Genomic DNA, 13,958 nt, shown 5'->3' on the forward strand with positions numbered 1-13,958 from the left:
GATTTTTGAAAGCCACCCTCATTGCTGTAGACTTATTAGCACTCTCAGGAGGAAGATTAAAGGGGTCCTTGTTCTTAACAGTCTATAAATTTAGCCCTTTGGAATTAAAGTCACTATTGCATTATCCTGTATCACTTCCCTCTATTAAATGTTATCTTTTCTTTTCTTTTCTTTTTTAATAGCATGCCAATGAGAAAAACAGTGACTCGCCTTCCAAGTCAGGAGAAAAGAAAGGATCGGATGAGGTAATTTTCATACTATTCAGTTTTCATTTTCTTTTGCTTTTAAATTGTGAATTCTGTTTTAAAACAAATGATGAAGGTAGCAAAAGAGCTCCTACTGGAATATTGTCAAATTTAGTTTTAACGAAGATTTGATTCAAGAATATAAGTGGAAATCATTAAAAAAATAAATAAAAAATGAAGTGCTCTTGGAAAAGGAAACTTCAGCAATAGTACTCAGTTATTTAGGATATTTTCCCTATAGTAATCGGTGAATCTTAAATGTTGTGTTAGTGAACATGGCAGGTGGAGAGGGGTAGAGCAAACATTGCAGTGAGAAAGGAAATATTTTTTTATGAGAGTGAACTGTGAAAGGAAGACACTCTCCTTTCCCAGTTCCCAGATTAACCTGTCATTCACATTGGTGAACAAAAGGAAGAAAGAAAGAACTTTTTATTTGGATCAATTCTGTGGAAAAACTAGTAAAAACAAGCCTCCCCACTTTGAGATAGGTTTTCTGTGAGCCTGGGAATTTCTCCTTTCACTGAATGATGCACTGTAATGTGCACTGTCAACACTGGCTTGCTTCTCCAGGGAAGAGTCATGTGAAAGGCTGTCTTTGGAAGAGTACTGGACTTGCCTCCCTTTTACTGCTTTTTACCTTTTAAATCTAAATAGATATGTTCATCTTCACTCAGTAGAAGTAGTGTCACATCCAACTCATAAGATAGCTAGTTCTGAAAGGTACATGGAAATTTAGAAAGCATAAAATGATCATTTTATTTTTCTTTATATTATTAACATGTTTTCAGAAATTTAGATCCTCTTTCTGCATTTTTGTCTTTAGATATTATTCACTATTAATATTAATCAAGATTAAACTATTTGCACAAAAAATGAAATCTTCTTTTTGAATTCGTAATGTGGATAGTAGGCTAATTCTCACAGACTCATTCTCACTAATTATGTTATCATCTGGAAGCTTAAATATTACACCTAGAGAGTACAGGCATTGTTGGCTTAGGCAACAGCTGCTAGCACAGTGTTAGGACTTTGATAATATCTGGACTATAAAGTATCTTATTTCCATATTTAAAAAGGGCTTGGGAAAACTGATAAGGAGCCCTGTTACAATTGCAGCCAGGGGAGAATTTGAGATTTCTGTGTCAGTGGAGATAGACTGTACTTTCAGTTTGAAACTGAAAGGCTGAACTTCTACCTGAAGAATAGGAAGAAGGAATTCTTATCTTTATCAGAAATTCAAGCAATTCCAACATTATTTTATAACGCATTTGAAAAATTCAGATCTATAACTCCTATACTTGTGCCAGAGCCTGGACATATTGGTGTGTTCTGCTCTGTCCCAGCCAACAGAAGCAAAGAGGGGATAGAGGCCTTTCCCTGTTTCCATAGTGTAAATCAGTATAGAGATTCATGTAGTCTGAGACTGAAGATTGTTTATTATCTCACCAATTTCTGCCCATATTTATTTGCTAGAGTTAACAGGCCTATGGGTGCGATGATTTGGTAGTCAAGGTATATTTCCAATGTGTTCTTTTTCCAAGGAGTCTCTAATTCTTTATGTTATGTGCAAATAAGTCATTGATGAGATGTTGTGGAGACAATTCAAGGAAATCACCCTGCATTAGGCATTATATTTAGCCTCTGTGTTCACTGTTAAAAACCATGTACAGTCTGGGTTTGTTATTCGCCCTGTCTGCTCTCCTTGGTTGCTCTTTTCTTCTCAGATCACCAGAAAAAGATTTTTCTAAAACTGATCATTTCTCCCAAATATTTTCTTACCTACTGCTTTGTTGAACATGAAGTGAGATCAGGAATCTTAGTTTGGGTTTTGGTAATCCATTTTCAAACTAGCATGTACTTCCAAGGGTTAAACAATGTGTTGTCCCCAAACATATGCAAACATACTGGTTAGGCTTCCAAGGACAGACCCAGGCCTTTGAAACAAAGTCAGTTTGAGAATTTGCTTTCTATGCTCAGGGATACTTCTTGGCATTTTTTTTCTTCTCTCTTTATTACTCTGCTGCATTTCATTTGGAGGTATAAGAAAAAGGGCACAGAGGAAGACTTTGGGAAGTTGTAACCGGGAGAGAAATGATTAATTTAGGTAAGAACCACTGTTATATTGTCATATGTACAGCTATCTGGGGATGAATGCAGCTATATGAATTTCAGAGCTATTTCTGCTGCTATCATAATAGTTACTTGTTTGGACTATGACCTCTAGACAGTCATTAAGTGATCCTAAGATGTCTGGCAATTTTAGTAGAATCTAAAACTAAAATGTCATTTGTCATGTTGCTTTTGCAATGAAATGCTTGATGGAGTTGCGTAAGTGTCTATGACAAATGTATTTGTCTGTTTATACCAATCATTATGAATTTCAGTCCTTCTCAGATGTAGAGGAATTATAAGACTAAAAGTTTTAAGGACTAACAAGCCAAAGATAAAAATGACTCAAGAGCAGGAAAATGAAAGTATTTAGCATCATCACCTTTCAATGCAGTAGAACAAAGAAGTCTTTCCAAATCTGCATCCAAATCTAAAGTATTTGACTAACACATCTGGCCACCCTGGGGGAGTGGGAGCATTATAGCAACATATTTCAGCAAAGTCTTGAGGAATAAAATTTAAAGCATAAGATGGGCATCATCTCACAGAGTCAGTTTTAAGAACTCAAATTTAATAATAGATTTATGGGTAAAGGAAGAGAGGTATAAATAGAAGAGAATAGAAATTTCACCTTAAAGCAAAAAGTATTTAATATATTTTCTTTACCGTAATAGCATTGGTGGTGTTCTCTTCCTCAATGTTTACCTTTCCTTCTTCTAAAATGCATAAATTAAGTATTGAATGACTCCAACTTTTTTTACATTTTTTTCCTCTTAATAAAGTTAGTCTTTTTTAATCATAAAAGTAATGTGCACTTGTTAAAACAAAGAAACCATTACCCAGAGTCTTACCAGGTTATAACTACTGCTACAAAATTTTGTGTGTGTTCTCGAGTGTGATAATATTGTGTTCATACTTATTATATATATGGATTTTAGTAACTTTTTATTTAATGATCATACAGCTAAAACTTAGTCACTGAAGAAAATTTAGAAAGTATTGAAGACTTCAAAGAAAAAATGTCATCATCTCGAATTCTAGTACCAAGAGAGATGGCTACTATTTCCATTTTAGAGTATTTCTCTACATCTTTTTTATAAGCTGAGATAACGAAGGAACATTATCAACAGGGCCTAGACTGAAAATGATCAATAATGTGCTTTATGATAGATCAATCTTTTCCAATTAAAAATAGAGTCATTGTGTGTGTCTTTTAAATGCATAGAAAAATCATCATTCAAGTACCTTGTCATTTAATCTGGTCATTATTTTGTACTGTATTTTCGTGGGAGGAAAACACTTCTTCAAGAGGTCTTCTGGGAAAGTGTTCCCACAAGCAAGTGATTTAACCATTGTTAGCAAATTCTGGATGAGTACTGCAGTACACATTGTTTTAGGGATTATGAGTCATGACAAAAGTCCATATTTATTGTGGAGGTTGATTGTGGTTGCATAAACCGATGTCCAGTGCCAAGACAGAGGCAAAGCTGCAGAGTTGCACCGAGAGCAGTTCCCCTAGGTTCACCTGGAGATCTAGACCCTAGCAGCCAATGTAGAAAACACCTGGCTGTCTGATTTGGGAGATTAAACTGAATAAGGGAAGTTCAGGAATTTTTTTGGACTGCAGGTTCCCCATGTTTTACTTCTAAATTTTGATTTAATTCTCCAATGAACAGAATATTTTTTACGATAACTTTCTTGGAGAGAGAGCACAGACAGTGATTTTCTGTATGGATCTAGGCATGCTTTTCTGCTTACTTTACACACAAAAAATTGTACAACATTCTTAGGTAATAGTTCTATTATGTACCTAATGCTCCTTTATTTTCTAGCTTTTTGTGCTATGTCTGAGGAAGCCTAATTTTAATTTTTTAAAAAAAACTTGTTTTACTGTCTTGGTACATATATGATTTTTTTCTTTTGTTCTTAAAATTAAAAAAAGATACCAGGATGTGCCTATATATATGTTTCTCTTTATTAATTTTTCTCCGGAATGTCTTATTTAATTATTGTTCTTATTTTCATTTTTCTTGTTTCTTTTTAAACATACATATAATTATGAGATTAGATATTTGTTGATTGCCTCACAATTTTCTCTCTTTGATCGTTACTTTTTTCATTCTGGGAGAGTTCCTAAAGTTTATCCTCTGTATTTTTATTTCTATCATCTAAATTTTGCTGTTGAAACTTGAGTACAGGTTTAAATGTTGCCCTTTTTATTTTTGGTGTTTATTTGCACTCCTCTCTCATCTCCCCCTGTCTCTCTTTTGTCTCACTCTTATCTTTCCACCTCAATGTACTCTGGATTTGTAATCCTCTACGCAGGCTTTGTGGAGGTAATACTATCTTCTTTCCTATTAAGGATGCAGACGTTTTTTCTAAATTTTCTTCTTGTGGTATATCATTTTGTGAGATCCATTTTCTGTAATTTTTCAGGAAAATGATGCTCTTTCTCTTCCTCTGCAGTGTGTTTTAGAGACTAGGTTTTTTTCTTCTGTTTGTTCATTTTTAAGTAGAGCTCTACTGTTCTTAGCCTGCCGTTCTTAGCCCTGTTCTGTCCATGTTTAGGCTCCTTGAACCTTCTCAGATCTACAGCTATTTGGCAAGTGGATATGCACATTCCTGGTAAAATCACCACTATCATATGGTCTTTCATTCAGAACATTGTCTGTATGAAATGAAATACACGGAAAAACTTCATTCCTTAGCATGTACTGCTAATGGGCTCTTCTTACCTCTGCCCCCAAGAAGATTACCTGGGACAACTACTCTCCCAGGTTGTAATGCGCTACTACCATACCCTGCCCACAGCCCTGGCGTCCTACATCCTGCCCTGCTTCCCTGAACCACTCTGATTTCTGCTTAGTTAGTTTTCAGGTTTTGCAGTCTTAGCTTAGTTTAGGAAGAAGAGACACCGTCTTAGAAAGAGAGGCACTAATAGAGAATAAAGGTAGGTCGCCTCATGAGGAGGACTCCTACCCAGGAGATGTGACCACTAGGTTTTCTAGACAGTTGCATTTCTGAACGAGGAGCCTGAGCATTCAGGGAAGAGAAAAGGTTTTTCAGGGGTGTAGGTTTACTCTGTTTCAGACCTCGCGACACAAGTGGTTCACTGATTGTGCTTTTCAATACAGTTCCATCGGCTTTGATTAGAATGAAGAGTCTGCCTAGATTTTGGCAATTGCTCTTGTTTTTTTTGGTAAAGTTTTCACCTCTGAGAAGAGTAGAACTGGTTAACAACAGTTATTTTATACTAGGAATTCTTGGAATTTTCTTGTATTGATACTGTTAAGCTTCTTTTCTAGTTTTCTTTGTCTAGTGACATGTGTTTCTTTTCTAGTGACATGTGTTTCTTTTCTAGTGACATGGGTTTCCATTTTAGAGTCTATTCTGTTTATTAGCTGTGTGTAACTCCTCGTAAGTTTCAACAGAGGGGCTTGAGGTTTCCGAGTTTAAAGACAATTAGCCATCACAGACCCTTCTTCCAGCCTTCCCGTCGATGATACTGCAACATCCAGGTTCCCCTACCTTTTAATTGCTTCTTCTCTGAGTTTTTCACTGATTTCTCCTTCCACCCTCCTACATGCAGGCATTTATTATTTGCTTTTGGTTTCTCTCTTCTTTTTCTCTACATTCCTTTCTTCAATAATTTCAACCAAGAATTTTGACAGCGAGGGTTAGGAAGGAAGATGGAATGGGAGCTTGAGCAGCTTAAAAAAATATATTTTTAAATTGCTTATGATGAGGAAGACTGAACTAATATGTAGTCTAAAGAGGAGTCATTAAATAAAGAGTAAAATGAATGAGAGAGTAGATGAAAAGACAAGGTCCTAAGAGAAGTAGGAAGAAATGCTTCCTCCAACTAAAGCCTCCCACAAGATCCAATGACTCTTTGAAACTGCAGCACTCTTAATGTGCCTCAGAGCCATGCTGTCCCCAGTATATGGCAGAACAGAGTTGGTCCAGGGGATAGCGGGTAGGGAAGTCATCTTAAAAAGGAAAGAGAAAACGAGAAACAGAAAAAAGGAAATTCTTATGTATGCCAACCCCTGTGCTATATGTGCTGTAAGAATTATCTCAGTGTTCAAAATGTTCTCAGAAGACCACTGACAAAGGAGTCATCTGGGGTAATTGGTAAAAATACCGATTCCTTGATCCCACCTTAGAGCTGCTAAATCAGAATCTCTGGGGATGGGGCCCAGGACTCTGAAGTTTTCATACTATAGCTAGTAATTCTTAGGCATGTTAAAATTTGAGAATTACTACGTTATCTCACATAATATCCTGGAAAATGAAGACTAGAGAGTTTTAAGTACTTTTTTATGATATTAATACACTGTTCTACACGTTTACTAAGCATTCTGTAACAATATTGATTGAAAAATAAAAACCTTTGTGATGTCAACTTTCCATGAGGTTTTACTTTCACAAATGAACTGTTTTTATAAGGCTATAACAAGCTATTATACACATTGTTATATGATAAGATACTGTTGACTTTATGACAAGAATCATCCATATTCATTCATTAGGTGAAACAGGTAAGGGCATAATTTCAGGTCACTGTCCCTATTGAATCGATCATTCCTTTATCTTTGAGAAGCTAACGAAGTCTAAAGAGAAGAATAAAAAATAAACTTTAAAACGGGATATTTCAAAAATAATATTTAATCATTCTGTCTATCAGTTTCCAGGACTTATGACCTACTCAGAGTCAGAAAATTTAACTTCCATTCAATTTCTTTGACATTTTGTTAACATTTGATTCCAACTTCATATGCCTCAGGGTCCAGTCTTTTCAGAGACAATTTTGGTGGCCCTATGGTCTTAGGTAATGAGGCTCATAGATCCAAAGTACAACAGTGAAGAGTATACTATTGCTGTATGATATAACGTTGATACATTTGTATGTCCTTTTATAGGAGTAAAATGCTTATTTTTTTTTATTAGCCATTCTGTATCCAATGACATAGCATTTTGTATATCACAGTTCTTAATTTAAAAGCACACTATTTTCATATTCTTTGTTACAGGTGCATCCTTAGCTTCTGATAAAACAATTCATTGAATGTTGATGCAGAAGGTCTCTAAATATAGTTATTGGCATATGTTTCTAGGTGTTACATACAGTTCGTTTTAAAACAAAAGAACCACTAAGCTTAATGAATTAACAAACTTTTTCTTTAGTAATGAGAAAGGCTTTGCAATATATAACCAGAAAAGGAATTTGAGTACTGTCCCATCTCATGGTCACAAATCAATAAGCGGCTCACTTTTATTGCCATGAAAGCTCTCTTTGTTGCCCTAATAATTAGTAATAATAAAATAGTAGTAATAATAATAACAATAATAGCAGCTAACATATATAGAGCTTTCTGTATGGCCCAGGCTCCGTTCTAGACCCTTTGTATGAATGGTCTCATTGATCCTCACACTGACTCAGGTAGAGGTATTACTATGTCCATTTTATAGGTGAGGAAAGTACTCTTAGTGAGGCAAAGTAATTTTCTTAAGGACACAAATCTAGGAAGTGGCAGAGCTGTGATTCAAATCAAGGCAGTTGGACTCCAGAGTCTGTATCAGCGACTATAATATGCTGCCTCCGTGGACATCACAGACTGGTGGCAGGCTAATTGGATTGTGTATGTGGCTCTTCAAAATTTCTACAGCAGATGAGAAAGAATATAATCTCAATATGGTCTCAGAATGGCACAGAATTTTTGTCCTAAATTTTGTACACTTCCTGAATTTTTCTCAGAATTCAACCTGGATACATATTTTAGGATTAAGTAAGCTGTTTAAATGTCTACATAATAGTTTTAATAGTAGGTTTAAAACTTAAATACATGGACCAGTACATTCTAGAAACATATGATGCTGAAATCTAAAAATTGCAAATACAATTTTAAAGAAAAACATTTCTCTTATAGGAAATTGAGAGTTAAAATGATCTCATGTTCACATTTCAATTTTGCTTTCACTTAGTACTTGAGATAAAAATTGATTCTCTGAATATAATTTCGTTAGTCATTTTTTCCTGCTTTTCTAACGACACTGAGTAGACTCGGTAGAAACTGAAACTATATATTCATTTCACCGAACAGGGAAGGCTGAATAGAAAGCTCAATGACTAATGAAGTTTTAAAATAACACATTTAAATGATAACGAGGGTTCTTAACTAGCAACTACACAGAGGAGAGGTAACTGAAAGACTTCTTAGGTATGATGTGATGCCATCCATCTGAGCTAGTGCTAAACGTGTAGTTCAGGGGACACCAAGTGGTGAAAAGGAGGAAATTCCTTGCTGTGGTAGTGTTCAAAACCTGGTAGAGTAAAACCATTTCTAGCCTCAGCAGTGATAATACACTGTTGACTTCGTCTTTGTGAATTAGCATATGTTAGGTGTGTGTGTGTGCGTGTGTGTGTGTGTGTATTTCTTAAGAAGGAAGCTTGGTTTCGATGTCTTATGTAAATTTTCTTCAAACATTTAAAAACTTACAACTTGTAAGATTGGAAATGTTAGAAATATGATTAAATTTTTCTTTTGATAAAAACATACATGATATCTAGAAATGTGAAATAAGAGTCATGAATAAGAAAAACAATTAAACTTTTTGACCAAGAAATTCCAATTCTTGGAATTTGTTCCAAGTACATAATCAGGGGTGTACTTTATGGCTCTGTACAAGTATATTCAACATAGCTTTACTTACCGTAATAACAAACTAGAGGAGAAACCGTGTACAGCAGTAATAAATTGGTGAAGTTATGGTACAGACATAGTGACTGAGGCATCTTTAACATCATACTTTGAAAATATTTAATGACAAAGGAAAATGTTTATGTTAGGTTAAAAAAAAGAAATACAATTCCATTTACATAACATTTATAACATTGTGCATTTTTTTTGTATTTGCATAAAAAGCAAAATATAATTGAAAGTAGTTATCTTGAATGGCAAGATTTTGGTTATTTACATTTTCTTCTTTCTATTTTTCTCTTTATTCTAAATGTTTATTTTTAATCAGAGGGAAAAGAACAATAAACAGCATAGATAATAAAAGAATAATGAAAGAGAGTGTTTTAACAATGACCAGAACTAAATCTATGCCTTTGTCTTCTTAGACCTTAAAGAGAGAAGTGTTTAACATGTGAGCCTTTTCCCCTGGCAATGGCTAAGAGATACTCAGAGAACAAGGCTGTTGTTTCTGCTGCTGCTGCTGCTGCTGCTGGTGGTGGTGGTGGTGGTGGTGGTGTGTGTGTGTGTGCGTGCGTGTGAATAGAAGTGCATCTCTTAGATATGGGCAGAGAATAAGGATTTTGGCCTTCAGGCAGCTTAGAGGGCAAGGTTTTTAAAATATTTTTAGTTCGTGGTTCCTTTTGGCATCTGATGAAAACTGTCATCTTTTCCTCTGAAAATTACACACATATGTGAATACAAAAATACCCCTAAAATGTGACATGCAATTTAAAGGGCTTAGAGATACGTTCCCACCCCTGAAGGGGCAATCTTATTAAGTAGATATATTTAGGAGGCACCATGTAATAATGTTTTTCCGGTGGCTTGTTGTTCATGTCTGAAATTACACCATTGGCAACTTCCTTAACCTTTGAGTTGAAAATTGCCTTCTCCAGGATCCTCTTTTAAATTGTAGGTAATCCTAGGAGGGATAATACTATGTTAATTATTAACACCTTAATGAGGAGCAGTTTGACAAGAAGGGAAAAGGATTATGTAACTATTATTTTCTGCAGAGGTAAAGGTAGTTGATAACTAGAAATCATTTGTTGAGAACAAGACACACACACACACACACACACACACACACACACACTCCCTTACAATAACTGCATTCTTCTGAGGAGGACATGGAGGACAGCTTAAGTAACTGTCTAAGGTCACACAGAATTGACTCACTTTATAGTCTGTGCTTTTAACTAGTATCTGATATTATTTATAAAATTACCTGTTTTAAGAATTCTTCCTAAGACCAACTCCACAGACTTCTTACCACTGTCGTCAAATTTTTGTAATTCACTTCTTTCGTTCCTTCTTTCTTCCTTGTGTTATATCTTGTTTTCATTCAAGAAGATCATAAAGCAAAATTAAATCATTCCAGTTCCCAGGAATCTAAAAGATAACAAGTGTAGGGACAGCTATTCCCTCTTTGATAGTAGAAAATGTGGCACCGAGTGAAGCTAAGTCACAACAGAGGCAGGAGAAGGATAGTGCTCTCCTGACTCTTAGGTCAATGTAGCCACCTCGAAACTAGGAAAGACTTGAGCTGGGTCGAATATGGTGAATAGGCACTGAGTAATCAGAAAAAAAAAAAAAAAAATCCACCAAAGTGTAGCTGCCACAGTTAGTGCCACTAAGGCCATTGTGTAAGAGACATTTCATTCAATAAGTGAATTTCTATGTAATCTTATGACTTCATGATAAGACTTACTTATTATGACTTATTTATCAATGTTTCCCAGGGGCCAGCATACCCCATTTATTGTGTTGCATTTGTGGTAACACACATTTATACTTCTTTTGGTAATAAAAGCAACTTGAACTTATCTGTAGATTATTTACAACCAGTGTAAAGGAACATTTGTAAATAAGATTCACAGTTTTATAATTGTTAGTGTTGGAAAATCTGCTTACCCTTTTGAAAGAGAATCTTTTTTTAGATACTATTTTTCAATATAAACATATGTTTTCATGTGGAAACAATACTTCTTGTCATTCTATAGGGTGACTATTAAGTAATGGAACTGATTTGTTAACAAATATGTCAAAGCCTATATTTAATAAGAGTTTTTATCCTGAAAACTACTACGTTTCATCAAACCTAAGCCACTGCTGATCTAAAAATGGCTGATTGGAAAATGCTAAGAAAGAAAAAAAAAACTATCAATTAATCTCTGACAAAGCTTTCTTAGACTGATTTTAAGACACAGTTGTATACAAGAGGTGTAAAAGAGGAAAGAAAACAGTGACTTCAAATCAATAGAATAAAATTCAGTAGTAACCTGCAAATTTACATAGGTAAGGTGTTCATTGTTCAAATAATTGTGAAACTAATTCCATTTTTACATTCGGAGCACAAAAAAGTTTCATCTTCCCCCAGTGTTTTTTTTTTTTTACTATCATCAATATTATCCAGTTTGATAGCCTTCCCATATTTATCAAACATGAATCTGATTAACTTTTGCTAGTTTTTAAAACTTTAATCTCTATTTGGAGTGTAAATATTTGTTTCAACTCTAATAATAATCAAATAATGTGTTGCAGTTTCCGAAGTCACTTCAAGAAACAGGGTTTCAGAAATATCTTGAGCAATTATTTGAGCATGTCAACTGCCAAGTTGAACTTTTGAGGGTTTCAGTCTTCCTTTAATGCAAAAGTTCTTGTGTATTTGTGTGCTCAAAAATTTCAACATGCATAACATCTGATCTGTTACTAGTAAATCATTGCCCAGTAGAGAATCCCCGGGTCTGCCCTTGCCTGAGGGCTCCCCAGGGCATATTTGGTACTACTGTGGTGGAAAAGTGGACTAGCACCTTTCCTCTGCATTTTGGGATGGAGAAGACAACCACTGGATTGGGAGGCTGCGAGAACTCTGACCAACTTCATGGCATGGAACGATTTTCACCCCACAGATGGAAATTTCATCGTCACTAGAAGTCTGTGAGGAATGGGAGTCTGAAAACCAACTTGTGCCTTTCTTTATACCCAATACCTCACTCATACATAGGCTTTGTTGAGCTTCTTGGATTGTTGGGTTTATAGTTTTCATCAAATTTGGAAATGTTTTGACCATTATTTCTTCAAATATTTTGTTTCGTTCCTCATCTCTCTCTTCTTCTTTGGAGGCTGCATACATAGACACACTAACTGCTCGAAGGTTCTTAAACTCACTGATGCTCTGTCCTCTATCCTCTAGTTCTTTACTCTCTCTTTCATTTGGGGTAGTTTCTATTGCTATGTCTCATAGTTCACTGATCTTTTTTTTTTTTAGTTTCTCATCAGTTCTTAATCCCAGTGTATTTTTCGTCTCTGACATTATATTTTTTACCTTAGAAGTTTGACTTGGGTGGTCTATTTAAAAAGTATCTTCCATGTCTCTCCTTAACATACTTTAAAAAAGCTTTTTATTTGAAATAATTATTGATTCCCGGAGCATTACAGAGCTAGTAAGGAGAGGACCTATGCACCCTTTCTCCAGGTTCCCTATTGGTTACATCTAAAGTAATCATAGTACGACCAAAACTTGAAAGTTGACATTTGTACCCCATGTGTATATGAGTTCTGTACCATTTTATTGCATGTGTAGATTCTTGAGGCCAGCCTTGCAATCAAGATACTACACTTTTTGAACATTATATTTTCCTGCATTTCGAAAATAAAACTATTTTTCTACTTCTATGCATGCATTGTAATTTTTTATTAGATGCCAAACAGAAGTGAATTTCATCTTACTGGGTGCTCATTTGTTGTTACTGTTGCCTTACATTTTCTTGAGTTTTGCTTTGGACGCAGTCAAGTTACCTGGAAACAGTTGGATCCTTCGGGGTTTGCTTTTAAGCGTTACTTGGCTGGACCAGAGCAGCCTTTAGAGGAGGATTGACTTTTGCTTCTGCGTGCTCCACCTAGTGATTCCGACTGCTGGGAATACATCCCTTTCCTGGCCTGTGGGAGCCCCAGTGATTATGCCTCTGCTCCTTCTGGGTGTTTCCCCGGCTCGGGGTTTCCTCTCGGGCAGGCGCAGGCAGATCTCTGCAGCTCTTCTCTCCAATGCTCTCCCTGCAGCAGCCTTGGCCTGCGGGAACTGCCAGCTCCACCTCGTCGACCCAGAGAGACCAATGGCTTCTGCCTGGGTTCCTCCTCCATGCGTCCTGTTCCAGCAGCCTGGAAACTCTCCAGGTGGTGAGCTGTGACAATGAGAGGGCTCCCTGGTTTATTTCTCTGTCAGGGAACACTTCCCTGTGCTGCCTGGGGACCAGTGTCTGAAAACCACTGGTTCCAGTAATTGTCTGGAGGTTTTAGCTGTTTAAGGTAGGAATACTCTTTACTTTTGAATCTGAATTTCTTTACTTGAGAATGTCATTAATATAAAAGGGAAGCAAACCTGTAGTTGGAGAAGGAGGTGGCCCGGCTTACAAACTTAAGTTCCTTCATTTACTCTTAAAGGGGTTTGAGCACAGTTCTGGAGTTGGGTTGTTAAATTTTTCTCAGTCATAAGCCTGGTCACTGGCTTACTTCTTTGTTCATATACTAATGAGTTTCAGTGCTTTCTGGATATTCTGCTAATGTTTAATGGTGCAACAAAAACTGTCGAAATCACCTCTGCAATATCCTGACCTGACATCCGGTAGTACCTCAGAAGGGCCCTTGCAACACTCAAGAAACACACTGAGGTCATGTCTATTCCTGCAGATTAAGATGACCCAGAGTCACTCACTGACCCCAACACACACACACAGACCTGTGTGACAATGTTGGCACCTGTGTGACTTATCACAGCAAGGTCCGGAGCGGCCTTCATCTTCGCCAGCTGTTTCAGGAGTGCTAGGACTGGCTGCTCTGGCTCCAGCAGGCCACACTCAGCAGG

General features: G+C 36.3%; 1 protein-coding gene across 1 annotated transcript in view; it reads left to right on the forward strand.

The window, feature by feature from the left end:
* CAST (calpastatin) overlaps positions 1-13,958 on the forward strand; it is a 105,952-nt gene that overhangs the window by 11,624 nt on the left and 80,370 nt on the right. The window contains exon 2 of the mRNA XM_015590400.2: positions 183-245. Coding sequence (XP_015445886.1) covers positions 183-245 — 63 coding nt within the window. The remainder of the gene's footprint in view (positions 1-182; positions 246-13,958) is intronic.

Source organism: Pteropus alecto, unplaced genomic scaffold, assembly GCF_000325575.1.
Source record: "Pteropus alecto unplaced genomic scaffold, ASM32557v1 scaffold20, whole genome shotgun sequence".
NCBI lineage: Eukaryota > Metazoa > Chordata > Mammalia > Chiroptera > Pteropodidae > Pteropus > Pteropus alecto.